This window comes from Lipophrys pholis, assembly GCF_963383615.2.
Source record: "Lipophrys pholis genome assembly, chromosome: 19".
NCBI lineage: Eukaryota > Metazoa > Chordata > Actinopteri > Blenniiformes > Blenniidae > Lipophrys > Lipophrys pholis.
The window spans coordinates 23,077,305-23,103,713 of NC_137647.1; the positions used below are offsets into that span (position 1 = coordinate 23,077,305).

Below are 26,409 nucleotides of genomic sequence, written 5' to 3' on the forward strand. Positions count from 1 at the left end.
GTGAGGGTGAGAGGAGGTGTCCGGCAGACGCCACGATCAGCAACCAGCCGTAATAACCTCCGCTAACCAACTGAAAACAACGGGAACTACCCCCAGTACCAACACCCGGTAACAAACCCGCTATATGCAACAGTAGCAGTGCTTCTTTTGGTGGGATGTTGAAGCCACCGGTACGTAGCTGCGCAAATCCTGGAGATGCGGGTCCTCTGAGTGTGTAAATGGAAATAAGGAGACTATAAAACCAAGAAAAAAAACAGTTAAAGTACAAAAAGTGTGTGTGTGTGTGTGTGTGTGTGTGTGTGTGTGTGTGTGTGTGTGTGTGTGTGTGTGTGTGTGTGAGTGAGTGTGTGAGTGTGTGAGAGAGAGATTCCCCGCCTATATCCGCCATCTTTATTGTTATCGTTGTCGGTCTTGTGTTTTCTACAGCAGGCCACTCCCTCGCGTGTAAAGTGTCAGACGACACACAATAACAAAGAGTGTCCTTTGTCCAGCTGCTGTCTTGTGTTAGTCTGCTCACGTAAACACACAATCGAAGCACTTCCACCCAAGTACCGTGTTTGAGAACCTCACTGCAAGCGGCTTAGAAAATTGAGAGGAAAATCACCATGTCATTATTCACAGGGAGTGTTTGTTAATCTTGGCCAGTGTGCGTGTGTGTGTGTGTGTGTGTGTTCCGAGTATCCTCTATTCTAGTGATATACTTCTGTATCTACGTGTGTATGTCTATGATCGTGAAGCCGGAAGTGTGTGTGCAGGGAGGAGAAGCTCATAGGAAGTAGATGAGCAGTAGAGTCCAGTGGAGTTTGTTGTTCTGTCCTGCTGCAGTTTCTGTTCAACTACAAGTGATGGCGTCCAGTGCAGAGCTGAGGAGGGAGGACAGCAGGTACACACACACACACACACACACACACACACACACACACACACACACACACACACACACACACACACACACACACACACACACACACACACACACACACACACACACACACACACATTGTACTGTGACACACAAAGGTTGGATTATTCTTATCTTATCATGTAGGATTGTTTCCAGCTGTGGTTTACTCACATTAACATTATACTTTTAAAAACTTGGTATTTTCCTGCTCTTTTTGATTTTTCACTTGGTGGTGGTTTTCAAGATGTTTGAATTCGTTGGAACATTTTGTTGTCTCACATTATGGAATTAAAATGCTGAAAAAAAAATCCAATATGATATCCAGTGAAAATCTGATTTATATTGTAATAGAAGATTTATAACTAGAAATGTTCCCTCACATAAAAACACATGTAGATGAAGCAGCTTGGCTCTTTACACTTTATACATAATAACCAGTGTTTGGCAAGTTACTTCCAAAATGTAATACATTATCTATTTTACTCTCATTTGGAAGTGATTAGTTACATTACACTGTTACTGTCTCAGAATAGAAATGCCTTTTACATTACTTTTGTGTTACTTTCATAAAAACAACCTTTGAAATACGACTCGACCTTCTAAAGGGGTGAAATGTAGTTTAGTGTAGCTGATTCTACTTTCAGTGGAGGTGATGTACCGTCATGATTGTAGCTTCTAACTACTTCATATAATCGACAATAAAAGCTCATTATTAACAATTAACGTCAGAGTCACGCATGCAGACAAAGAATCTGAGTAAGTTATGATGGAGATGATGCAGATATTCAATTGAATGAAACACGATAGAGTAAGAGTTACTATAATGTAACCTCCAGTGACAAGACACACAATCTCTTTATCGGTTTTTATTCTTTTATTCTCTTTTAATTCAAGCTCACAGCACAAAGACGACCTGCACTGAACAGACAGAGCTTATGACATAACTTTTAACCTTTTTACCAACAATCAAAACGTGCTTTGAGATGTAGACCTGCCTTTTTTACTGTGTATTATATCAATTATAGTATCACATACATCAAGAGAAGTGCCGTCAAAGCAGGTTTAATCCTTAAACATTCACACACAAGCACAGACACTGAATACTGAGCCTAACCTTACATGGGAAATAAAATGAGGTTCATAGTTCCACAGTGCAGCAGTTTGATTAAATCCATGATCCTGTCTAGGAATAAAACTTAGAATCCACCAGAGAATCAGACCAATGAACTGTTCAGACTGACTAATGAGAAGAAATAGAAACAGGCTCCTTCTTACAAGGTTTTAGTCTTCGTTGTTCAACCAAGTGTTTTATATGATCAGCAGGATCCCTTTGATAGTGAAGCAGAGTTTCATTGATCCACACTACATTAGAGTGACGCTCCTGACTTTTAGTGCCAATAAATGTTCCTTAAATAGTGAAAAAAGCCTTTTTATATATCAAAGTGTCTGATCAGCAGCAGACCAGTGAAGACAGAGTGACTCTGGTGACACTGCAGTGAACACCAGCAAAGCGATTAAATATTCTGAATATATAATATTAATAATACAGTAATAATATATTACAAACTTCAGCAGTTTGTAATTTGCAGACGGTCCCTGCTCACTGTCAGAGAGGACAATGTTATTTCTGCTGATACTTCACATAGGATCTAGCTGGTGGCGTGTTGCCTGCCTCACGCCGATGGGAGAGAAGCTTTGTCTTTGTGTTGATGACGTTTCGTTAAAGAGTTACTGATCCTGAAGAAGCGAATCTGTGAATGTTACCGAAGTGTTTCGAAGTCAAGAATTCACTCCAATCTTTGCACGTCTGGCGTAGCGGTCAAAGGCGTAGAAAGCGAGCGCGGGGAGATCCTGCAGAATTTATTCATATTCATCATTAAAATGGAAACTTTTTCCCAAACTCTGACACTTGTGTTGTCGCTGTAAGTGTGTTGGGACAAACTGTGGACATGCAGGCTGACCTACGACCTACATGTCAGGACTGTAAGCCGCTACTTTGTTCACCGCTCTGGACTCTGCGGCTCAAACGATGACGCCCACGAGCTTCATGCCGCAGACACATGCGTGATGCGTTCAGATGCATCATGTAAAACCGAACTTTCTTATTTTTTTTTAAATTTTTGAAGTTGGTGGGTGCTGCTTATATTCAGGTGCGCTCAATAATCCGAAAATGATTGCCCTTCCACCTGACTTCACTACGATCCAGGAAACCGTGGAACGTCTTTCTGCCGAGGTCGTGAGACTGGAAACTAAACGCAAGGGCTTAGAATCAAGACCAGGCCGTAATAATAGCACCGTTATCCCCAAAGTGCGAATATAGCCCCACACGTATTCGCCGATGTACTCTCGGTGGAGGTTTCGGGTGTGGAGGCAGAACCACCACTTTGAACGGCGTGAGACGGAGGCGCCGAGAGATTCCAGGGTCCGGTTTGAGATACTCCACCCAGCTCGTCCTCGTGTGACATACAACGGGATGGAACAAGAATTCATGACACCTGGCCAACGCTTTATTGGACAGCCTCAGAATAGATGGGAGCTGAGGTGACGGTACCGAAGGACCTGTGATCTATTGCTCGGGCGCGGTGAGTAATTCAAGCCACAATAATAAATGTGGACGTGAAAAACAGGAGACGCATTACTTTGGCTACCGGGACACGAAGATGTGGACATTTGATCCGACTTAAACATATAATCTTTTCCTTTCTGTTGATTCATTTGAACTGAAGACTCTTATTACAGCGTTGATTCCTATTTGGATTTTCTGCAACATGATAGGTGGATTAACTGTTTACGAAAGGGAATCCTCTTTTCTTACTTTATAGAAGAAAATACATGTTTGGCTCCCTTTATTCTGACCGCACGATTTATTATTGTAACTCTTTTAATGTTCCATTGCACAGGCTCAAGCCTCCTCTCTCCTGCAAATGTTTACGATGTAATAGCAAATCCTGTATAGTAATCTAACAGCATATTTGATTTTATTCTTTGTATTTATCTATTTCCCTTTCATTTCAGTCTGTTTTATGACTGTAAAGTGTTCAATGTGTGAAAAGAATGAAAAACCATTAAGAAGAGAGTCGCAGAATAAAAAACAGGCTGACTCCACTTCTTCTTTCAACGCACAATGAATCACTGAAGAGAGGTTTACCAACGTTGATGCAAAGATTCTGTAATGGAAACTCTCTTCCATTATAACAACACTTCAATGTTACATATTAGAATAAACTGACAGCTAATTTATTTCATTAGACGCAGAGAAGATCAAGTCGAGAGGCTTTACCTCTTTGCTACGCTCAAACGTTTGGGATTTGGGATTATATTTACATCTTTGAGTTGCACACTAATGTTCATACGACAAAAGAGAAGCATGAAAATGATAAAATAAAAACACACATGAAGAGTATAAATAGTGCAATGCAACCTTGTGGTTCACCGTGAAATGTTACATAAACATTATTGACAGGTCAAAATCGACTCACACTTTTTTATTTAAATTTGACATAACAAATGTGATATTGAATACTCAGCATATATTACAAAACTTCCTCAAAATCTGCTCACGACTTCCTTTTAAAGTCATTGTACAAAAAGTGCTCGCGTGTGTGTGTGTGTGTGTGTGTGTGTGTGTGTGTGTGTGTGTGTGTGTGTGTGTGTGTGTGTGTGTGTGTGTGTGTGTGTGTGTGTGTGTGTGTGTGTGTGTGTGTGTGTGTGTGTGTGTGTGTGTGTGTGTGTGTGTGTGTGTGATTGCGCCACACATGTGTCAGATTGACCGTTACACAGCTGCTGCCGGTCAACTGGGGCAAAGATCCATTTAGAGGAAGAGACAAAGTGTTTTTCTCCAGACTCAGATTGCAGTTAGAGCCGGCGGGGGGTCAAACATGTGGCTCGCAGCCCACAAGAGGTGAGATTCCACAGTGGGGTCCACAGTCCACAGTCCACTGTCTACAGTCCACAGTCCACAGTGGGATCCACAGTCCACAGTGGGGTCTACAGTCCACAGTGGGGTCTACAGTCCACAGTGGGGTCTACAGTCCACAGTCCACAGTGGGGTCCACAGTCCACAGTCTCAGAAGGTTTTACCTGGAACAGTTTGATGAAATGAAGCGGAGCGCAGTGGAGACGTCTGTCAGTTTGCGTAGATAAACACAATAATTATGGAGTGTTTGTATTTTGATCCTGTGTCTGCAGGCCGGAGTCCTGCATGGACCAGCCTGTGGACTCCAGCGTCCGAGAGGTCATCAACTACGTGCCGTCGCTTCTCCCAGGTGAGGTCGGGTAAGATTTCCCAGGGTGCATCAGTGTCAGCCGCAGACTGCTGATGTGCTCTGACCTGCTGTCTTCCAGCCAAGCATTATGACGCTGACACCACCGAACCAATCAGCAGTGGCCTCAGGACCATGGAGGAGCTGCTGGCATGGAACCGCAGTGAGGCCAGCCAGTTCAACGTGGCATCGGTCCCTCGGGCGCCCCGGGAGCCTCCTCTGGACAGAGTTCAGCACCGGACCCTGGTGTCGCACGACATGATGGGCGGCTACCTGGATGACAAGTGTGTAACCCCGTCCCCCCCTCCCCCACCCCCCGCCTCCAGATAACGGAGCTGAAGTTCTCCCCACTAACCCGACCTGCTCGCTGGTCGTGTGTGTTTGTGGCTCAGGTTCGTGCAGGGCACCGTGGCCGAGGCGCCCTATGCCTTCTATCACTGGAACCACATCGACATTTTCAACTACTTCAGCCACCAGATGGTGACGGTTCCTCCGGCCGTGTGGACCAACGCTGCTCACAGACACGGAGTCCTGGTTCTGGGTGAGGGCGTGGCAATGTGACTGTGTGTTTGTCTTGTGACGGAATCACCTGGACAGGTGAACCTGTAGTCATACTCTGGTGGACGGCTCCTCTCTGTGAGGCTTTCACTAAACTAGATGGGATTTCATATTTTCAACTTTTTACCTACGAAGTTATGTAGCCAATGAAGTTGGCCGAAAAGGTTATGTTTTTGTCTAAATTTATTTGTTTGTATGTATGTATGTATGTATGTATGTATGTATGTATGTATGTATGTTGCCAACTTCTGCCAAACAAAAGTGGCGTTGGCGAAGTTCTGCGCTCTACCGAGTGTAGCTCTAGTTTAGTAAGATTTCTTTTCCATTCCAGAATGACTCTTAAAATGACTCCCGGCTAAAATGAAAAGACAAAATGGTTAAAACCACTAAACAACAGCTAACAATACTGAAAAGGCCATCAAAACTCATAAAAATGCAATAAAATGTCCCGAAACATCATAAATGCAACTTTAAACACAGTTTTTCTTTCAAAATTACAGAAGTGTATTTCCATTTAAATGAGCTGTGTGATCCTGAGTTTAAGGGTTAAACCTGTTTTGTGACTCCAGATGAATTTCATTTAGTTGTTAAAACTGGCCTTTAAATCATAAAGGTGGTAGTCCTCTGCTCTAGATTAAAATAAAAAATATTTTTTGTAGTTGAGACCCTTGAAAGCGTCTTGTCACATTGTAAATGGCACAATGATAAGAAACATGATGCAGGATGTGGAAACTGTTCATGAGAGACGTCCTGGTCCTCCCCGGTGTTAATAAACAGGACACAGCGTGCTCGTCTGCTTCCTGATCATCATTGCAGAAATAAGTGACAGTGAATTTACAGGAGAGTTTGTTGGATCAGCAGATTAACTTCCTGGTTGTGTGCTCTGCTGTCAGGGACGTTCATCACGGAGTGGACGGATGGAGCGTCCCATTGCGAGGCCTTCCTGAAGGACGAGGAGTCGTACCGCGCCGTCGCCGACAAGCTGGTGCAGATCAGCCACTGTTACGGCTTCGACGGCTGGCTCATCAACATCGAAAACGCCCTGAGTGTGAGTAGAGCTGGCGACACGGCGCCGACCGGAGCCTGTGGGTGATTGTTGAGCTGTGTCTGGTGCTCGCAGGCGGTCGCAGTGAGGAACACGCCGCTGTTCCTGCGATACCTGACTGACCAGATGCACGAGAGAGTCGGCGGTAGCCTGGTCCTGTGGTACGACAGTGTGATCCACGACGGACAGCTGAAATGGCAGAATGAGCTCAACCAGTACAACAGGTACCCTTAAGGCCGGTTCATGTGTTCTGCGTCCGCAGGTCGGTCCATGCCACGTATACAAACCATATTTCATCATCCATCCTGTGCGCGAGGGTCGCCGCCCACCTAGTTTTTGTGACCGCGCAGACTAAGCGCACTGACCAGAGCAACAACAGCAATGGACTGGGAGCTTGTGTGAGGAGAGCCAGACGGCTCAGAATTCCAGAGTGAAATATAAAAAAACTTTAAGAAAGGAGGAGAACGCCGGCCAACAGAAGAGGAAATATTTTCGGGGATCGTTGCGTTATAGACGTGAAAACGGAAATGTAGTATAAATGAAATGCATTCCGCAGTGCGCGTGTGCAAGTCAAATCGGTTTGCCGACGCACAGAAAGCATGTAAAGGCCTTGAAAGATCGCTTTGTGCTGCAGATGTAAATCCACTTCACTCCACAAGGTGGTGTAGTGAGACTCCAGTTAATAAAACCAGAAAGAACTCTAAAGCTTCATGTAGTTATAAAGCAAGAAATGTAGATACGTCCTATAAACATTCACATCTAGTGCACTTTTTAAAAGACCTGTTCTAAACAATCTGAAGTTTTTCTTTTAAAAACGGCCAATTTGAAAACTTGCCACTGTTCAGCGTATAATAAAGTAGCGAGCTTCTAGAAACTGTTGTTGCTTCTACAAGTTGATGTTGGCTGGGTCTCACTTGGTCGTTTCCCAATCAGAAGCTTGTCGGTTCGATTCCCATCTCCGCTTGTCCACATCTCAAGCAAGACTCTGAACCCCAAATCCATTTCACTGGCTGTATTAGTCGCCTTGCATGGCGGCCGCTTCCATTGGTGTGTGAATGTGTGTGTGAATGTGACTAACAATGTAAAGTGCTCTGGGACTGCTCAAGAAGTTGAAAAGCCAAACTTACCCTCATATTACATCGGCCAAGCATGTAATAAAATCATCAGCATATATTTATCTGTTTGTCTTTTAACAAGATTACGTCAAAACTGCTGCACAGGTTTTGTCAGAATTTTCACCACTGACAGATATTAGGCGGTGGAAGATTCCTTTCAATTTTGGAGTTGATCTGGATCAGGATCCGGTTTCCCTGTCAGGATTTAATCTTATAGGCTTTTAAGGCTTCTATGTGAGAACGTCATGACAGATTTTCACTACATTTTCACCACTGATAGATGTTAGGCCAGTGAAATCTCCTTTAAAAGTTAGAGGTGACCTGGAACCGGATCCTTCGTCTGAAATCTCTGATTGCTCTTGTTTACTGTTTGAGAAACTATGACCCTCATTTAGAACTTAACGGTACTTATTTTGATTGAAAAATGACAGTTGATGTCTTGTTTGATATTCTTCCACTTTGCACTGTCATCTTGTCAGCTGGAGAGGCTCTGCTGTGATCAATGTGTCTGTGCAGGATGTTTTTTGATGCCTGTGATGGCTTGTTCACCAACTACAACTGGACAGAGCAGAACCTGGAGTGGATGAAAGGCTACGACGGCCTGCGAGGACGCCAGGCCGACGTCTATGTGGGAGTGGACGTGTTCGGCCGAGGGAAGGTGGTGGGAGGGATGTTTGAGACAAACAAGGTCTGTCTGTCTGTCTGTCTGTCTGTCTGTCTGTCTGTCTGTCTGTCTGTCTGTCTGTCTGTCTCTCTGTCTCTCTGTCTGTCTGTCTGTCTGTCTGTCTGTGTCGGTGTGTGTCAGTGTGTGAGCAACGCTCATAGTTTGGTTCCGGCAGGCTCTGGAGGTCATTCGGAGGCACAACTTCTCCACAGCCATCTTTGCTCCAGGCTGGGTGTACGAGACGCAAAGCGATAAGCAGGAATTCCGCTGGAATCAGGACAGGTGAGTGTGAGTCAGTCAGTTCTGCAGGAGTCAGGACAGGTGAGAGTGAGTCAGGACAGGTGAGAGTGAGTCAGGACAGGTGAGTGTGAGTCAGGACAGGTGAGAGTGAGAGTGAGTCAGGACAGGTGAGAGTGAGTCAGGACAGGTGAGTGTGAGTCAGGACAGGTGAGAGTGAGTCAGGACAGGTGAGTGTGAATCAGAGTCAGTCAGTTCTGCAGGAGTCAGGACAGGTGAGAGTGAGTCAGGACAGGTGAGAGTGAGTCAGGACAGGTGAGTGTGAGTCAGGACAGGTGAGAGTGAGAGTGAGTCAGGACAGGTGAGAGTGAGTCAGGACAGGTGAGTGTGAGTCAGGACAGGTGAGAGTGAGTCAGGACAGGTGAGTGTGAATCAGAGTCAGTCAGTTCTGCAGGAGTCAGGACAGGTGAGTGTGAGTCAGGACAGGTGAGAGTGAGTCAGGACAGGTGAGTGTGAGTCAGGACAGGTGAGAGTGAGTCAGGACAGGTGAGTGTGAATCAGAGTCAGTCAGTTCTGCAGGAGTCAGGACAGGTGAGAGTGAGTCAGGACAGGTGAGAGTGAGTCAGCCTCCACGTTCTTTCAGGCAGGTTTGTGTGTGACATGTCCTCTGCTCTCTGCAGGTTCTGGGATCTTCTCTCTCACTACCTGCCTGTTCACCGGCCGGCCTCACCTCTTCCCTTCGGCTCGTCCTTCTGCCAGGGCTTTGGGAAGACTATCTACTGTCGAGGACAGGTGCTCTCTAATTCTCACTACCTGTGCTCATATCTCACTCACTCAAACACTGTGTGGCTGTGAGGGTCCAGCGCTTCTGTTTTGGTTTCCACCAGCCCCCCCCCCCCCCCCCCCCCCCCCACACTCAGAGTGGACTTCTCTCAATCAGAATGTTGCAGGTTCAATTTCCTGTTTGAAGACGATTCTGCTCCTTGCAGCTACAACACCGATGCTGCAGAGCATCAGTGTGGAAGGAAGCTAAGCTAACATTAGCAGCTAACAGGTGTGAGGATAAAACAGGAACATTTCTGATTGAAAGCTGAGCTGTGTGCAAAAATATGAACAAAGAATTTACACCAAGGAAGTTGCTTTGTGGATGAAACAGTGTGTTAAGGATTTAATCATCAGAATCAACATGGACATTACAGATGTGTCTATAGTGATTTTATATTTAGAGAACGTCCAGGGAACGTTACTGATCAGACAGCAGATCAGTGTGAATGTGTGAGCAGTTTCATTATTTCATACAGGTGAGGGCAGGTTCACCTGGACAGGTGAGGACAGGGTTCAACTGGACAGGTGAGGGCCGGTACACCTGGACAGGTGAGGATAGTTAAGGCCCGGTACACCTGGGCAGGTCTCCACAGATCAAACAGAGAGTCTGACAACCACACACACTCACATTCACAGGGACAGTTTAGGGTCACCAGTTAACCTCACATGTCTTTGGACTGTGTGAGGAGCGCGTGTGAATGTCAGCGTTGATCAATCATTTCAATTCATCTGCTAATTTCGTATGAATGCGTTTGGATCAGGTTCACATTTATTCAGTGTGTGTGTGTGTGTGTGTGTGTGTGTGTGTGTGTGTGTGTGTGTGTGTGTGTGTGTGTGTGTGTGTGTGTGTGTGTGTGTGTGCAGCCTGAGGCGGTCAGAAACTGGTTCAACTTGGCGGCGCAGGAGTTGCAGCCGCTGTATTACCAGGTGCCCGTGGCGGGCGGCGGCTGGCTGAGGAGCCGCGGCTGTCCGGAGGACGCCTGGGACGGAGGCAGCGCTCTGCTCCTGGAGGGACTACTTCCTGCAGCTCACAGCTCTCCTCTGTGTGCCAGGTGTGTGTTTTCCATCAGACCCTCACCTGTCCACCACTCCGCTGTGTGCGCCCGTGTGCACGCCTCAGACCCTTTCCTGTGTTGTGGCCGTCAGGATCTTCTCCCTCCACATCCCTCTGGCGTCCAGAACCCTCGTGACCCTGGTCTTCAAGGCGTCAGCGGGGATCTCCGTGTCTCTCGAGCTTCAGACCACAGACACCAGCCACTGCACTCACATCAGCGTCCAGGAAGTCTCACGTGAGGTTTTAATGTTTTAGGATTAAACAACTAACAAGGTTCTCCTCTGTGTCTCCATGGACACGATGTGAAGTAAAGTCTGCTCAGAAGGAGAAGCTTCATGTCGACAGTTGAATCAGCAGATCCTGATCCGATTCCGGAAGAAACTTAGTTTTGAACAGAAAGGCAGTTTATATATATTTATTTTCTATTCAACCTTTATTTTACCAGAAAACCCTTGCTGAGATTAAAAATCTCTTCATCAAGAGTCTCCTGGCAGGCAGCAGTACATTAAGGTTCCAGACAAAACAGGCACATAAAACACATAAAACATATTTGAAAAATATCAATACATTGATATACATTGATATACAAGCATGCACATTTGCTTAAAAAAAATGCCCACAAATTAAAATGAAGTCCATCATTCAAAACATCTGCATCTACAAGTAACTAAGCCACCTTTTAAAAATCTCTTTTTCAAGAGTTTCCTGGCCAAGACAGGCAGCAGTACATTAAGGTTCCAGGCACATAAAACACTCAGAACATTGAAAAATGTATATGTTAAAATGCACATGCACATTTACTAAAAAATAAATAAAAATAGGAAAAATTTGCCCACAAATTAAAATTAAGTCTCTAAGCAACTTTTTTTATTTTTTTTAAAGAGTCCAGTGAAACCAGGTTTTTGAGTTTCAGGGTTTTTTGGAGTTCAGTCCAAGCAGATGAAGCCGCAAACCTGAAGGCCTGTTTTCCCAGGTCAGTCCTGACTTTAGGAACAGACAATAAATGAAGAACCTGCGAGCAAAGATTATAAGAGTCCGTGTTTCTGTGACTGATGTAGGTCTGAAGGTTGGATGGGAGCAGACCTGAAATACACTTTTAAATTAAAACACTCCAGTGATTGAGTCTCTGAACATATAAAATCTGAGATCTCGGGGCAGCGATCGCTGTATGGGGAGTTTGGCCCGTGAGTTGGAGAACATCATAATTCTTTGGTTTAGTCTGGATTTAAAGTCTTAAATCATAAAAGGTTTGTTGGACATTATTAAAAGTTGTAATTGACTAAAAGCAAGGAGAGGCGTGGAAGCACGAGTATAAATGACTGTCGTCAGTGTAAAAGTGAAATTTTGCATTCGATAAATTGTGATTTATTTTAATTAATGTAAAGTATGAACAGGAGAGGCCCCAGGACTGACCCTTGTGGCACACCTTTACTTATACTGACAGAACTAGAAGTGTCACCATCTACCTGCACACAGTACACACAGTACTGTCCCTCAAGTATAATATATCCGTCCTGATTGGAAGAAACACAATAAATAACAGAGAATCTTCAGGACTTCCTGGTAAAGCTGGATGTGATCAAAGCATTATGGGATTGATCCACTGACAGTGTTCATGGATTCGGAACAAACTGATCTCTTAGTGACAAACAATTCATTCAGATCTAGAAAGAGTGACCATGTGAACACAGATACTGAGTAAATACTCTAAATGAATCTGCAGTGTAGAATCCAGCGTGTTCTCCTTCATTGAGAACAACAGAGAGGATGAAAACCTTATCACAGGCTTAAAACGGGGGAAGGAATCTGATTTAACATTGTTACAAAGAGAATTCTCCAAGTTGCAGGAATGATTGAGTTCCTGCAAAACGTTCACTGAACTGGTTTATATAGAAGAGTTTCGTCTCTTGTCGGGTGGGATGCATCATCTTTCAAATGCGTCTTTATAGAACCATAAATATAGATTATAGATTATTACTAATTATAGAGCCTATACGACAACTCTGGATAAACATACCCTGGATTTCTCGCTGTTACCTAGGTTGACTTATCCAGACATGCCCGATCCTGAAAAGCGCTCTAAAACTGTTGTATTTGATGTTATATAAATAAAGTTGAATTGAATTGAAGCAGCCCACCAATCACGATCATTTAAGAATGGGCAGGTCATTTTTCAAGAGATCTGATTGGTCAGGAGGCGGAGCTTTTACCTCTCTTATCCAGAACATAACCTGGTCCGGTGCAGAGTTGAAAACTCAGAGTTAATCCTTGAAGTTACCTCGATAAGAAAAAATCCTGAGTCGTCATATAGGCCTCCTCTGTGTGTGTGTGTGTGTGTGTGTGTGTGTGTGTGTGTGTGTGTGTGTGTGTGTGTGTGTGTGTGTGTGTGTGTGTGTGTGTGTGTGTGTGTGTGTGTGTGTGTGTGTGTGTGTGTGTGTGTGAGTGTAGTCTCTCAGGTGTCCCCTGCAGCGCTGGACGATGGACACCCGGTGGTGCAGCAGATGTCTGAGCTCTGTGGCAGCTGGAACGCAGCCGGCTGGACTCTGAGGTGAGGCAGCAGCACCGGTACGGCCGAGAGCGCGCCCTGAGGCGCTCTTTACTCGCCGCTCTTCTTCTACGTCTCCTGTTTCGTCACGCAGATGTTCACTGCTGGAGGTTCGCGGCTGCATTCTGAGGGAAATCTGTGTTAAAGTCAGTCGAGACGGAGAACCTCTGGACCTCCCGTTCAGCTGCAGGGTGGGAGAACTCCTGGTAAGAACCGGGGAGGCTGGTGAAGTCCCAACGCCCAAGAGGAAAGCTTCACAAACCTGTGTGTGTGTGTGTGTGTGTGTGTGTGTGTGTGTGTGTGTGTGTGTGTGTGTGTGTGTGTGTGTGTGTGTGTGTGTGTGTGTGTGTGTGTGTGTGTGTGTGTGTGTGTGTGTGTGTGTCAGGTCCTGGATGCAGCCAGCCTGCAGCTGCCTCCTGACCTGGTCCAGGGTGTGTGTATTGATGAGGTGGTGTGGCTGCGTGGCGTGGGAACTTCCCCCGACTCCTCCCACTCCAGCTTACGCCTCAACGCCACCCTCCGCTGGGACTACCCGCTCCAGACGGTGCGTCACTTCAGGGTGTACTGGAGGCGGCTGCGAGGCCCGGACCCCCGCATCCCCCCGGGTCCGCTGGCCCTGGTGGGCCGGGCCTACTCCACCCTGTTCAGGGTGACGGAGCTGGCGGTGCCCGAACCGCCGGGGCTGCTGGAGCTGGTGGTGGAGCCGGTGGTCAGGGAGGGCTTCCGGGTCCCGGAGAGGCAGTGGGGCAGGAGGAGTCTGAGCTACACTGAGGAGGGGGTCCAGTGATGAAGAGCAGCTCCGTCCTTCCTCTGGACTCAGTGATGATTGTGAAGGTGGACTCATGACCCAGTACCTCTACTAACATAATCCATGGAAATCACAGCAGCTCATTTCAGAGGAAACAAAACAAGCAATTATTAGTTTTTGAAAATTGGCTCACGGGCCACAAAGTAGGAGGCCACCACACTGCTCACCAAAGTCAAAGGAAAAAGAAGCTGCCGACCAAAGAATACAATCATATTCAGTCTGTACAAATCATCTCTTCTTGTTTGCATCACATCACATCTTAATGTTCACTTCATAACTCCCATTATTTCTCTGAATACCGTCTGACTCGTGAACTCCGTCTGCTGCAGGTAGAAACGTCTCACATGGATCCTCCCATTGTTCTGTATGAAGTCGGCTGCTGTCGTTATCATGCTCACACCTTGTTGGTTGAATTAAAAAAAATGTTTACGGCTGAATTGAAGCGCACGTTTCATATCCAGCAGACTGAATATGGACTTCCTGTACTGGGCTCATCGGTGCTTCTATGTCATGACGAAGGATGTTCTCCCAGTGTCTCTAAATGTCCTGGCTGTGTGTGTGTGTGTGTGTGTGTGTGTGTGTGTGTGTGTGTGTGTGTGTGTGTGTGTGTGTGTGTGTGTGTGTGTGTGTGTGTGTGTGTGTGTGTGTTTTGCTGGCTATGTTAGCGTTCAGCTCTTGTTAAACCCAGAAGGTGATGATTTAATATGAATTCATCTCTTCTGTCTATAATCCAGATTAAACAGTGTGTGTTCCTGTGGAATAAGAGCAGACTAGACGCCACAGTCCTGGTGAGACTGGATGAGCCTGATTGATTGATTGATTGATTGATTGATTGATTGATTGATTGATTGATTGATTGATTGATCACCCTCATACCTCTGGAAGTTGCACAGGAAGGCTTTTTTTTGTTTTTTAGACGGTGTCACTGTTAAAATCACCGTCCATGCTGTATGCTGAAGGGAACGAAGGGGAGATCTGCAGCACAGGATTCATTTTCATGTGATGCTGGATTCACATTTTGTTTTGAAAAGTAACTGCAAACACTCCAAATAGTCCCGGAGCTTTTTTTAATCTGTGTGTCAGAGACGGTCATTCTGACTGGTTCCAGAGTGTCTCTTTGTTTAGGGCAAAGAGGTATGAGTACATGTTATTACCAGCCTGAACAGTAAAGCCAAAGTTAATGAAGCTCCAGTATTTTACTTTTCAGCCCTCCGCATGTGTTTCATATCTACTTGTACCCTCAGTTTGTGTCTGCTTGTGCTTCATAACCTCCGATGGTGAATGAGGTCTTTTCTTCTCCCTTCAGCTCAGATTCACGTCTTCGTGTTATACCACACTGACACGGCGCGTACAAATCAAAAAAACATCTTTATTGGATAAAATTTACACACCCGCTGTTACAATCAAAGAACGGTGACACTGAATTTGGTTTGTGTGCAGAACAAAAGCTCCGTGTGATCGTGGCTGATTGTCGGAGTGAAGTCGGCAGGTTTAAACCTGCTGTGTGATCATCTTCAGCATCTGCAGAGCCATCGGCCCCTGGTCCGACGGGATCTGACACACACACACACACACACACACACACACACACAAATGAAGTTTTATGAATCTAGAATAAAATTGTGACTGTTTGTATTAAACTATGCAAAAATAAACCCCTTTTGTATTTAAACAACTGGACCATTTTCTCGTGAAGCTGCTCTCGGTTAAGAGTGCTGGGAGAGAGAGAGAGTAGGGAAATTAAAATGCCACAGCAGCCAGGTAAAGATAAAGAACAAATACAAATATAATACTATGAAAGTACATTAGAAACTACAGGTGGTAATAAATATATAAATATATCTACATTTTCGTTTTTCAAGAAGCAAAGTACTTTCCTATGCTTTATAGAATTATGAAACCCCGTATATTTAAAGTACAAAGCCGAAGCTTATTCGTTAACGTAGGCTATCAATATAATGTAGACATACTGAAGGTCTGTACCCAAGCTGAGGTACTTTTAAAAAACAAAAAGATGTGTCCATGAGCTGTGTGAACACATTAAACCAGAACATATAAAAAGAAAAGTAGAACTCCCAGGGACGAGGCCCTGATCACTGCATTTACTTCTCATTACACTCCATTCTGGAGGCGCGTCTCCTGCTTCGCCTATTTAAAACTGATGTGCCATTGAGTGTGCTGAGCTGTGATGTTTCTGCCACAAGGGGGCACTGCTGTAACAGTCAACAGCTTTGTGTGTCAAAATTTACCTAATAACTAATTTGCTTCCAATTTGGTTCTAAAGTTGTGTTTGTACACTAAGTTATTTTTGTTACGTATGAATATTAATATTGGCATTACATACTGAGCATTTCTCAGAGCACTGGTGTCTCTAGTGAGGTCAGACACACCTGATGGATCAGAGTTCTCAATAAGGTAAGACAGGAAGCAGTGGAACGGAGCATAAAGCTCATCAAGCACTATCGTCAGCTCGCCGACATGAGGTGACACACACGCTGATTTTTGATATTCTGTCATGAAAATTGTTGTGTTTCTATCTCAGCTGATCCAAACTTCATATCCTGATCAGATCCAGTCTGAAGACATCCACACTCATACATTCTGAAATAGTCATAGCGCCAACTACTGGTAAGAGGAAGTTGAAGGCAATATATTTTTCAGTACTTTGTGACATCATCGTAGAGATTGCAGGAATATGAAGCACATCAGGACCCCGACGCTCTAAACCCAACAGGACGTCAACTGGGATGTTTTTGTAACCTATTCCTCCGAGGGGGTAAGGCCAAGAGACTTTAAATTAGGCATGAACAACGTGACCAGTTGTGACAGTCGAACGGCGTGGCCATGGCGACTCCCTAAAGCAATGTGTGTGTCGCCATCAAACAGGAAGTGATGTGTAACTCTGTGCTACATGCCGATCGTCATTTCATCACAGTCCTTCCCTGATCACATCTTCATTCTAATGTCAATTCACAGTCATAGCGCCACCTTGTGGTATCAGGAAATTGTCATTTTTGACACCAAACCTCAACATGCATCACGTTTCCAACAAGCGCTGCAGCTCTAGTTCTTATTCTTCTTATTATGTAAAATGTGGTTTGATGCCTCTGGACCAAACCCCGGGCTGCAGCTGGCTCGCTGGGTCTCCGGCGCTCTCTTACCATGTGACCTGCTTTGAGGATCCAGTAGAAGGCGAAGTTCTTGTAGGTCTTGTAGAAAGCTCCGGTGACGCCTGGCGAGCTGGGGTCGTCCAGCGCCGTCCACCTGAGCTTGTTAAAAAGAGGAAGTCCCGCCCACTTCAGCTGTTTGACCCACAGCTCCTGACCTGTGAAAGCACCAATCAGGTGGATCAGGACAATGACACAGGAACGTGACTCAACCATGCCTTTCAATTTCAATAACATCACAAAAAAGAAAAAAATCCACTGGAGAGAAAATTTAGAAATTAACTAATATTAAAAATTATTATTAATATTAAAATCAGCTTTAAAGATGATCCCTTCCTGTTTTCGTCAGTGTGACAATAGAACAGCCTCAGATGTTTAACAATCTGAAATATACATAACTCGGTCGAGGTGAAGTTCACCTCTCACTTTTGAGGTTGTGTAGTGAGAAGTGATCAGATTACTTCTCACAGCACAAAGTACCAAACTCTGGGGTCTGCAGCTCAATTTGCTGGCCCAATGTGTCGCCTTTATCATTTAACACAACTCTGGTTTTACTTGGCCTGTCAACTAGAAACTGGTAGAAAGTTTTAAATCTGCACTTTTGAGACAAGTTGCAACGGAGACTCGGCATGCCTGTGTCTTTCTGCTGCGTCAGCACAAATCCATCATGTGACTGTGATGCCTTAGGGTGTCGGTTGACCAGTAGATACTGGTGATTCCATCTCACCTGGTTAACGTTCCATTTTACCTGGTTAAATCCTTTACAATCACCAGAGGAAAGCAGTTTTCAGGGATGCCCAAAGCTCAGTTACCCATGGTGTCCACGATGAGGTCCAGCTGTCCGTTGTAGATGGTCACGTTGACTCCAGCAGCCAGCAGCTGGTCCACCACGTCCACCACCGGCTTCATGAAGTCTCCAGACATGCTGCTGAACACATCCTCGGCCTGGCCTGCACACACAGCAGCACGCCACAACAACAGAGGTCACCTGAGGTCACCTGGAGGTCACCTGAGGTCACCTGGAGGTCACACGGCTCTGAGAAGATGAAGGACAAACCTCCCCAGGTGACGTTCTGAGGAATGATGCCTAGTTTCTTCCTGATGGGTCCGTTCATGAGCTGACTCAGCGATTCTCTGTAGAGGCGACGTATGTGACGACGGGTCTGCAGAGCTGGAGGAGGAGGAGGAGGAGGAGGAGGAAGAGGAGTAGGGAAAGGAAGAGGAGCAGGAGGAAGAGGAGGAAGAAAGGGGAGGGGAGGAGGAGGAGGAGGAAGAGGAGGAGAAGGAGTAAATCGAGGAGGAGGAGGAAGAGCAGGTATCAGGACACCATCTTTACTCCATCAGTTCAGCAGGTGGAGGAGCCTCACTGATAAAATCCTCTGCAGGAGACGTCAGGTCGTCGTCGGGCTCCTGAGTCAGGATGTTGTAGAAGTTCACTCCGTTTGTGTTCTGGTGGGAAACCCAGAAAGACTGCCTCAGCTGTGTGTGTGTGCGTGTGTGCGTGCGTGCGTGCGTGCGTGTGTGCGTGCGTGCGTGCGTGTGCGTGTGTGTGTGCGTGCACTCCAGACCTGCTCCACCACTGTCTCCGTCACAGACCACAGCTCGGTGGCCTTCAGGAACTGCTGCTGCTCCACCGCCTGCTTCACTGCTGCTGCTGCGTTGTTGACGTCCTGCAGGCCATAATCATCCAGCAGAGACTGACACACACACACACACACACACACACACACACACACACACACACACACACACACACCATTTTAGTAGTTTTTAGACCCTTTTAATGGTTTTAGCTGCTTGATTATTCATCATAACTTCTAATTATTATTATTATTATTATTATTATTATTATTATTATTATTATTATTATTATTATTATCATCATCATCATTATTAATAGTATTTTTTTTCTATCATTATAAAAGATGTTTTGTAAAAAGAAATGAGTGTGTCCACATGGAATGAAACTCTATTTTCCTCTAACTTTTCTTCTTTTGGATTTAATCCTGGCTGTCCAACCGGATCTACTGTTCAACCTCTCTTTACTGTAAACGTAGAATCAGAGTCGTCTTGAACGAGCCTCAGTGGAGACGAGCTGCAGGTTGCAGACTGTTTCTGGGGCAACGACATGAAGATGACGGAGCAGGTAACTCACTGTGGTGTACAGGTACGGCCCCCACGTCATGACGGAGTCTGAGGACGAAGAGCAAGCTCTATCACAGGCTAGGACCATTTCTCAGAGTGCCTCATTACCACTGAGTAGCCAGAAGCCAGCATTCGTGGGTAATTATAATGAAAGGTGAACGAGGGTTTGAGTGAGACCAAGGACTCACCGATGGGAGAAATCCAGGAGTCTCCCAGAGCCACGCCAGCAAAGTTACACCTCACAGTCCCCTGAGCGACGGCCTGCAGACAGAGAGCAGAGCCACTCAACCTCCACCCTATGAACTGCCTGAAGGCATGAAGAGCAATCCCTGTGTGTGTGTGTGTGTGTGTGTGTGTGTGTGTGTGTGTGTGTGTGTGTGTGTGTGTGTGTGTGTGTGTGTGTGTGTGTGTGTGTGTGTGTGTGTGTGTGTGTGTGTGTGTGTGTGTGTGTGTGTGTGTTTCCTCATTTATGTGACCGATTTGACACTCGGGGGATTTCCTGAACACACACTGACACACACAGACACACACACACTGACACACACTGACACACACACACACAGTGACACAGTGACACACAGACACACACACACACACACAGATCTCTCTATATATATAAAAAGCAGAAAGACCGGCAGTCAGCTGACCTTAGTGAGCTCCAGCGAGATGGCAGCCGCCATCTTTCCTCCGTAGGACTCAGAGAAGATGTAGAACGGGACGTCCTGTGAGGAGCAGGAGGAGCAATGAAGAACAATGAGGAGCAGTGAGGAGCAGGAGGAGCAGGAGGAGCAGTGAGGAGCAGTGAGGTGCAATGAAGAACAATGAGGAGCAGTGAGCAGAAGTGAGGAGCAGTGAAGAACAATGAGGAGCAGTGAGGAGCAGGAGGAGCAGGAAGAGCAGGAGGAGCAGTGAGGTGCAATGAAGAACAATGAGGAGCAGGAGGAGCAGTGAGGAGCAGAGAGGAGGAGAGAGGAGCAGAGAGGAGCAGTGAAGAGCTATAAGGAGCAGAGAGGAGCGATAAGGAGCAGTGAGGAGCAGTGAGGAGCAGAAAGGAGCAGTGAGGAGCTATATGGAGCAGTGAGGAGCAGTGAGGAGCAGTGAGGAGCAGAAAGGAGCAGTGAGGAGCAGTGAGGAGCAGTGAGGAGCAGAGAGGAGCTATAGGGAGCAGTGGGGAGCAGAAAGGAGCAGTGAGGAGCAGAAAGGAGCAGTGAGGAGCAGAAAGGAGCAGTGAGGAGCTATATGGAGCAGTGAGGAGCAGAGAGGAGCAGTGAGGAGCAGAGAGGAGCAGTGAGGAGCAGTGAGGAGCAGTGAGGAGCAGAGAGGAGCAGTGAGGAGCAGAGAGGAGCAGTGAGGAGTAGTGAGGAGCAGAGAGGAGCAGTGAGGAGCAGAGAGGAGCAGAGAGGAGCAGAGAGGAGCAGTGAGGAGCAGAGAGGAGCTATATGGAGCAGAGAGGAGCAGTGAGGAGCAGAGAGGAGCTATATGGAGCAGAGAGGAGCAGTGAGGAGTAGTGAGGAGCAGAGAGGAGCTATATGGAGCAGAGAGGAGCAGTGAGGAGCAGAGAGGAGCAGTGAGGAGCAGTGAGGAGCTATAGGGAGCAGTGAGGAGCAGTGAGGAGCAGAGAGGAGCAGTGAGGAGTAGTGAGGATCAGAGAGGAGCAGTGAGGAGCAGTGAGGAGCAGAGAGGAGCAGAGAGGAGCAGTGAGGAGTAGTGAGGAGCAGAGAGGAGCAGTGAGGAGCAGTGAGGAGCAGAGAGGAGCAGTGAGGAGTAGAGAGGAGCAGGTACCTGGAACTCTGATCTGTCGTTGAAGAAGTTGCGGAGGAGAACCAACATGTCTGAAGCGACGGTGGAAACGTCGGTGGCGAAGGCGTCTTGATGCTGGACGAAGCTGAAGCCGGTTCCCACTGGGTTGTCCACAAACAGCAGGCTGGCAGCCTGGACCTGAGAGGACCAATGATATTCTCATGTTTCATTACTGCAGTAGATCGGTGCTGAAACATGCTGGCTAGGATTTCAACACACACTTGTTTATACTTCACTCTTCATCTTTACCATGAAATACACAAACATTTAGTACATTTGCTGACGACACACATTTATTTTGTTCAGGAAATTATATAACTCAATTTTATCATTACAAACAGTTGTGTGAAAAAAACGTTTGATATTAATTGAATATCTTTTATTTATGGTGTTTGGAGGAGCGACCTGTAATGATGAACTGAAACAGACTTTATGTGGAGTTGAAATAAAACGAGTAGCTGAAACCATTTATTTGGAGTGATTATAGATAAGAAGCTGCACAGAATATATTAAATGGAAACTATGAAATCTGTTCAGTAGGAAAAGCTCCTTTTCACTAATATTTCTTACTGTGTGCAGAAATATGGGAAATGAGTACAAAACTTATATAAACTCAATAATCAATCTACAGAAAAGAGCCATGAAGTTAATAAGAAAAATGCTGATTATTTTCATTCAATCAATTATTGGCCACATGGACACTGTATTAAAATAAAACCTGGAAATATGATATGGTTTCATGTGTTGTTTGTAAATTTCATATATTCTAGATTATTTTCTTGGCCATTAAAAGTGTTTTGATGTTTTGAACCAAAAGTGAAGCTTCAGGTTCAAAGGTTCATTCTCTTCTTCTTGTTGATGAACTGGGGGAATAAATAAGGAGTAAATTAAACCGTCTCACCCAGCTGGTCTTCCGGAGCTCCAGGTCTCTGGTCAAAGGTCCAATCTCCTCAAAGTTCCCAAAACCACTTCCAGATCCTCCTGGACCCCCCTGGAGACAGACGGGCCTTCATCATGTGGAGTCGCTGCTTCCCAGTGCCACTTCCTCTCAATACCATGTCATGTCTCTTTTTCTAAATCACGGTGGACATCACAACGGCTTCTGCATGTGAACGCTCATTAGAGACACCAGGACCTCATGAGAAACACCAGGACCTCATAACAGACCCCAGGAGCTCAGGAGAGACACCATGACCTCCTGAGAGACACCAGGACCTCATGAGAGACACCAGGACCTCATGAGAGACACCATGACCTCATGAGAAACACCAGGCGCTCATTTGAACAAAGAGATTAACAGCTGGTTCGTGCTGGATAGAATCTTCATGTTAGAATAACAAAATGTTGGATGATCTGTTCAGGAGAAGGTTAAATGTTGGATGTTGTGTTCTGGAGAAGATTAAATGTTTGATGTTGTGTTCAAGAGAGGATTAAATGTTGGATGTTGTGTTCAAGAGAAGATTAAATGTTTGATGTTGTGTTCAAGAGAGGATTAAATGTTGGATGTTGTGTTCAAGAGAAGATTAAATGTTTGATGTTGTGTTCAGGAGAAGGTTAAATTTTGGATGTTGTGTTCGGGAGAGGACAAAAAGTTGGATGTTGTGTTCAGGAGAAGATTAAATGTTGGATGTTGTGTTCAGGAGAAGATTAAATGTTGGATGTTGCAGAAACAGGTTCACTCAGGTGCTGCTTCACTTTTCAAACTGCAGTCGTCTGGTTCCTCTGAAGCTAAAATACAGAAACAAAACTGATGGAAACTCAGTGTCAGTTCCTCTCTTCAGTCCTGAGCTGTAGGAATGAATCATCATCATCATCATCATCATCCTCATCATCATCCTCATCATCATCCTCATCATCATCCTCATCATCTTCATCCGCCTCTTTCTCATCATCATCCTAGTCATGATCTTCATCACAATCTTCCTCCTCATTATCATTCTGCTCCTCAACTTCATCCTCCTCATCCTCCTCACCATTCTTCTCATCATCTTCCTCCTCATCTTTGCCATTATCTTCATCACAATCTTCATCCCATCACCATTCTCCCCCTTATCTTCGTCACCATCATCCTCCTCATCATCCATCTCATCATCTTCATCCAACTCCTCTTCTTCCTTAACTTCATCATCATGATGATCATCATCATCTCATCATCCTCCTCCTTCTCATCTTCATCCTCCTCATCATCCTTGTCAACATCATCATCCTTATCATCATCATTATCGTCCTCATTCTTCATATCATCTTTGTCATTATCTTCCTCCTCCTGATCCTCTTCATAATCTTCCTCCTCTTCTTTCTCCTCATCATCATCCTCTTCCTCCTGATCATCTTCATCCTCCTCCTCCTCCTCAGTTATTACCAAACTGACACAGAGAATCTCTCCATCCACTCTCTGTATATTTTCACAGTAAAGGTTTGCTTGTGTTTCTGGGCCTGCTGTGGGTCACTGTAGAGTCCAGTCTGTCTTCACAGTTACTCAAAACCTCCAGCTGTTGCTTTTTGTACGGTGCAGTGGAGCTGCAGGTAACACAAGCTGGGACTACTCTGTTGGCTCAGTAACTTCAGGAGACTGATGAATGTGTTCAGTTTGTGGCATCAGGTCAGGAACTTTGTCTTTTCCACACTTTGTTAATTACATACTAATCACTGCACATTGCTCATGTAAACAGAACGTCTGTTTTTCTTTATCATGCTGAAGGAGTCCTACCTGCAGCCACATGACCAGCGGCAGGTCGTCGCTCTGCACAGACTGACAGTCGGCGTAGTAGAGCCACCAGAACATGTGGGCGCCGTCCCTCACCTCCACGTAGCTCCAGGCCTCTTTACCTGCCAGCGGGCTGCAGAGGCCTGCACACAGAACACCATAATCCACTGACACCACGAAATATTAAAAGATGCCCTTTGATTAAAATATATTGGAAGATGGAGGAAAACAATCTGCCATATAGCAACATATCTGTCTCTAACCACAGACACACAATCAGATTCACAGAAGGAAATAATCCATTTTCCACAACGAATGTCACAAAAATACCTTTAAATAGCTATAGAAATAATGCCTGTTCTGTATAACCACTTCATTCCAGACTGAACTTTTTCTGTTTTTCTGGACAAATTATTAATAAATAAAAGATCGTACTTTAGAAATTCTGAATGAATGAATGACGTTGTTTCTCACAAATTTAAAGAAATGTTAGAATAAAAAAAACTAAACTATAATTGTTTTCCTTCACTAACTTCAAGTTCATAGATTCTGACATTATTTAAAGTTAATATACAACAACGATCCCTTTTTTGCATCCCCAACTTCTTAATTGTATTACATTGTATTACATACATTACATTGTATTACATAATGTTACATTATGTTACATATATGTAACATAATGTAACATAAATGTTATGTATATACATTCATAATCTCATTATTCACTGATTGATACTATATATCAATTTCAGGTCCGGTCACAGGTTTGTCTTTTGTACAGGGTTGTTATTTTTTTAAGTTTACATTTGAGCTTTCTTTCAGCTCACAAACCTTTCCACTGAACACACTGATCCACCACACACACTGAACACACTGATCCACCACACACACTGAACACACTGATCCACCACACACACTGAACACACTGATCCACCACACACACTGAACACACTGATCCACCACAAAACATTGAACACACTGAACACATACAATAGGAAAACAGAAAATCCTTTGTGGTTTGGAATATAATTAATAAGTTTTATATTTGACCAAATCCACATATTTCAGTTCATGGAACATTAAAAACACATTTCCTTGAAAACATTAAAACAGTTTGTGTTAATCCAAACGTCCACTTAACGATTATAGAGTGAACCAATGCTGAATAGAGTGGATTAAAATCTAGGAAGTCTTTTGAGTTTGAGCGTTTGTACGGTTTGAAAAAAGTCTTTCAATCCATTTTAATAAACAATAAAACGGGACATTGTTCACTGCAAGTTACACGTTTACTACCAGGATTAGAGAACAGAAAGAAACAACCTCAGGACTTTGGTTTTGTAGCGAGCTCACACACACACACACACACACACACACACACACACACACACACACACACACACACACACACACACACACACACACACACACACACACACACACACACACACACACACACACACACACAGGATATAAGACTTACCTGTGCTGATCACAGAGGTCAGGAAACACAACACACTGCACACCTGAAGCAGACCCATCCTCACTGTGTGGTTGTGTGTGTGTGTGTTACTGTACAGACAGTGAACACTCATGTGACCACAGCAGCAGTCAGCTGACACACACGCATCACAGTCACGTGTTCATACAACGAGGAAGTTGAACGAGCGCTGTGAGGAGCTCTTGGAGCCCATTTAGCTGTTTTTGCACATTTGCTGAGGGAATAACTGAGTGGAATGTTGGATAAACTAGATTTGTCAAACTACTGAACCAGTTTTAATGTGAATATCACATTTGACACATTTTTTAAAGGACAATGAGAAATCAAGGCTTGCAGAGTGAGGTACGGAGCTGATTGTGGACCTCCAGGCCGAGAGGGGGCAGTGCTCAAACAAGACCACACATTCGCTGAAAACTAATCTGTCAAAATAAAAGACCCTGTTTTGTTTTTTTTCCCAAGAAACATCTCATTCTACAACTTACATCTATATCAAAACGTAAACAGTAACCAAAGTGATGATAAGATGTTTTTACAGTCATCGCCACTCTTGACTTCAGTCTACATTAAATTCTGATGAGTCAATGTGATCCGCTTAGTGCAGTAACTTTGAAAATAACTTCATATTATGATTTATTGTTATTAAGACTCTGACTTTCATTTATATTGGAAAAATGTATTGTTTGGTATCCAGTGCAATGAAAAGAAAATACATACAAAATTATATATTATTAACTTATTAATTATTTTAGGAAAATACCATATTCATAGGACTAAATTTAGAAACACAAAGTCTTAATTTATTGTATTTGAAAAGGAAACCAAAGAATATATTAAAACTCTTGGTGATTTAAATAATAAGAAAGCTGCTAAAACTATTGATTTATGTACTTTGCATTGTAATTTTCTATATGAAACTCCCACTGGCTGATTTGTTGTTTACACTGACTTTGTGTTTGTGTTGTTCTATTGTTTGTAATGTTTAATATAAATTGCTAAATTTTGAAAAAAAAAAAAAAAAAGAGGACTTGGTATTAATAATCAATAAGCTACTCGGTGTAAGTGTTCGGTGTAA

General features: G+C 44.6%; 2 protein-coding genes across 3 annotated transcripts; one reads left to right on the top strand and one right to left on the bottom strand.

Annotated features, from left to right (window-relative positions):
- Positions 1 to 734: 734 nt before the first annotated feature.
- On the top strand, positions 735 to 15,686 carry engase (endo-beta-N-acetylglucosaminidase). 2 transcript variants are annotated; one of them, XM_080488030.1, is made up of 15 exons: positions 735 to 883; positions 5,093 to 5,169; positions 5,249 to 5,450; positions 5,559 to 5,707; positions 6,618 to 6,772; positions 6,845 to 6,993; positions 8,401 to 8,572; positions 8,724 to 8,830; positions 9,466 to 9,577; positions 10,475 to 10,662; positions 10,757 to 10,899; positions 13,113 to 13,212; positions 13,304 to 13,415; positions 13,595 to 14,043; positions 15,458 to 15,686. In XM_080488030.1, the coding sequence occupies exons 1-14, from the start codon at positions 780 to 782 to the stop codon at positions 13,994 to 13,996; spliced, it is 2,172 nt and encodes a 723-aa protein (XP_080344156.1). In that variant the 5' UTR covers positions 735 to 779; the 3' UTR covers positions 13,997 to 14,043; positions 15,458 to 15,686. The 2 variants fall into 2 exon arrangements, with proteins under 2 accessions (XP_080344156.1, XP_080344157.1); XM_080488031.1 differs by lacking the exon at positions 15,458 to 15,686 and having other exon boundaries at positions 13,595 to 15,248.
- On the bottom strand, positions 15,367 to 25,454 carry scpep1 (serine carboxypeptidase 1). Its single transcript, XM_080488032.1, has 13 exons — positions 25,320 to 25,454; positions 23,840 to 23,979; positions 22,031 to 22,120; positions 21,112 to 21,267; positions 19,977 to 20,051; positions 19,518 to 19,590; positions 19,340 to 19,377; positions 18,753 to 18,881; positions 18,552 to 18,633; positions 18,242 to 18,355; positions 17,997 to 18,134; positions 17,179 to 17,342; positions 15,367 to 15,571 (listed from the first exon to the last, which is right to left on the bottom strand). Exons 1-13 carry the CDS (start codon positions 25,429 to 25,431, stop codon positions 15,509 to 15,511), a joined length of 1,374 nt encoding a protein of 457 aa, XP_080344158.1. The 5' UTR covers positions 25,432 to 25,454; the 3' UTR covers positions 15,367 to 15,508.
- Between the last annotated feature and the right edge of the window lie 955 nt (positions 25,455 to 26,409).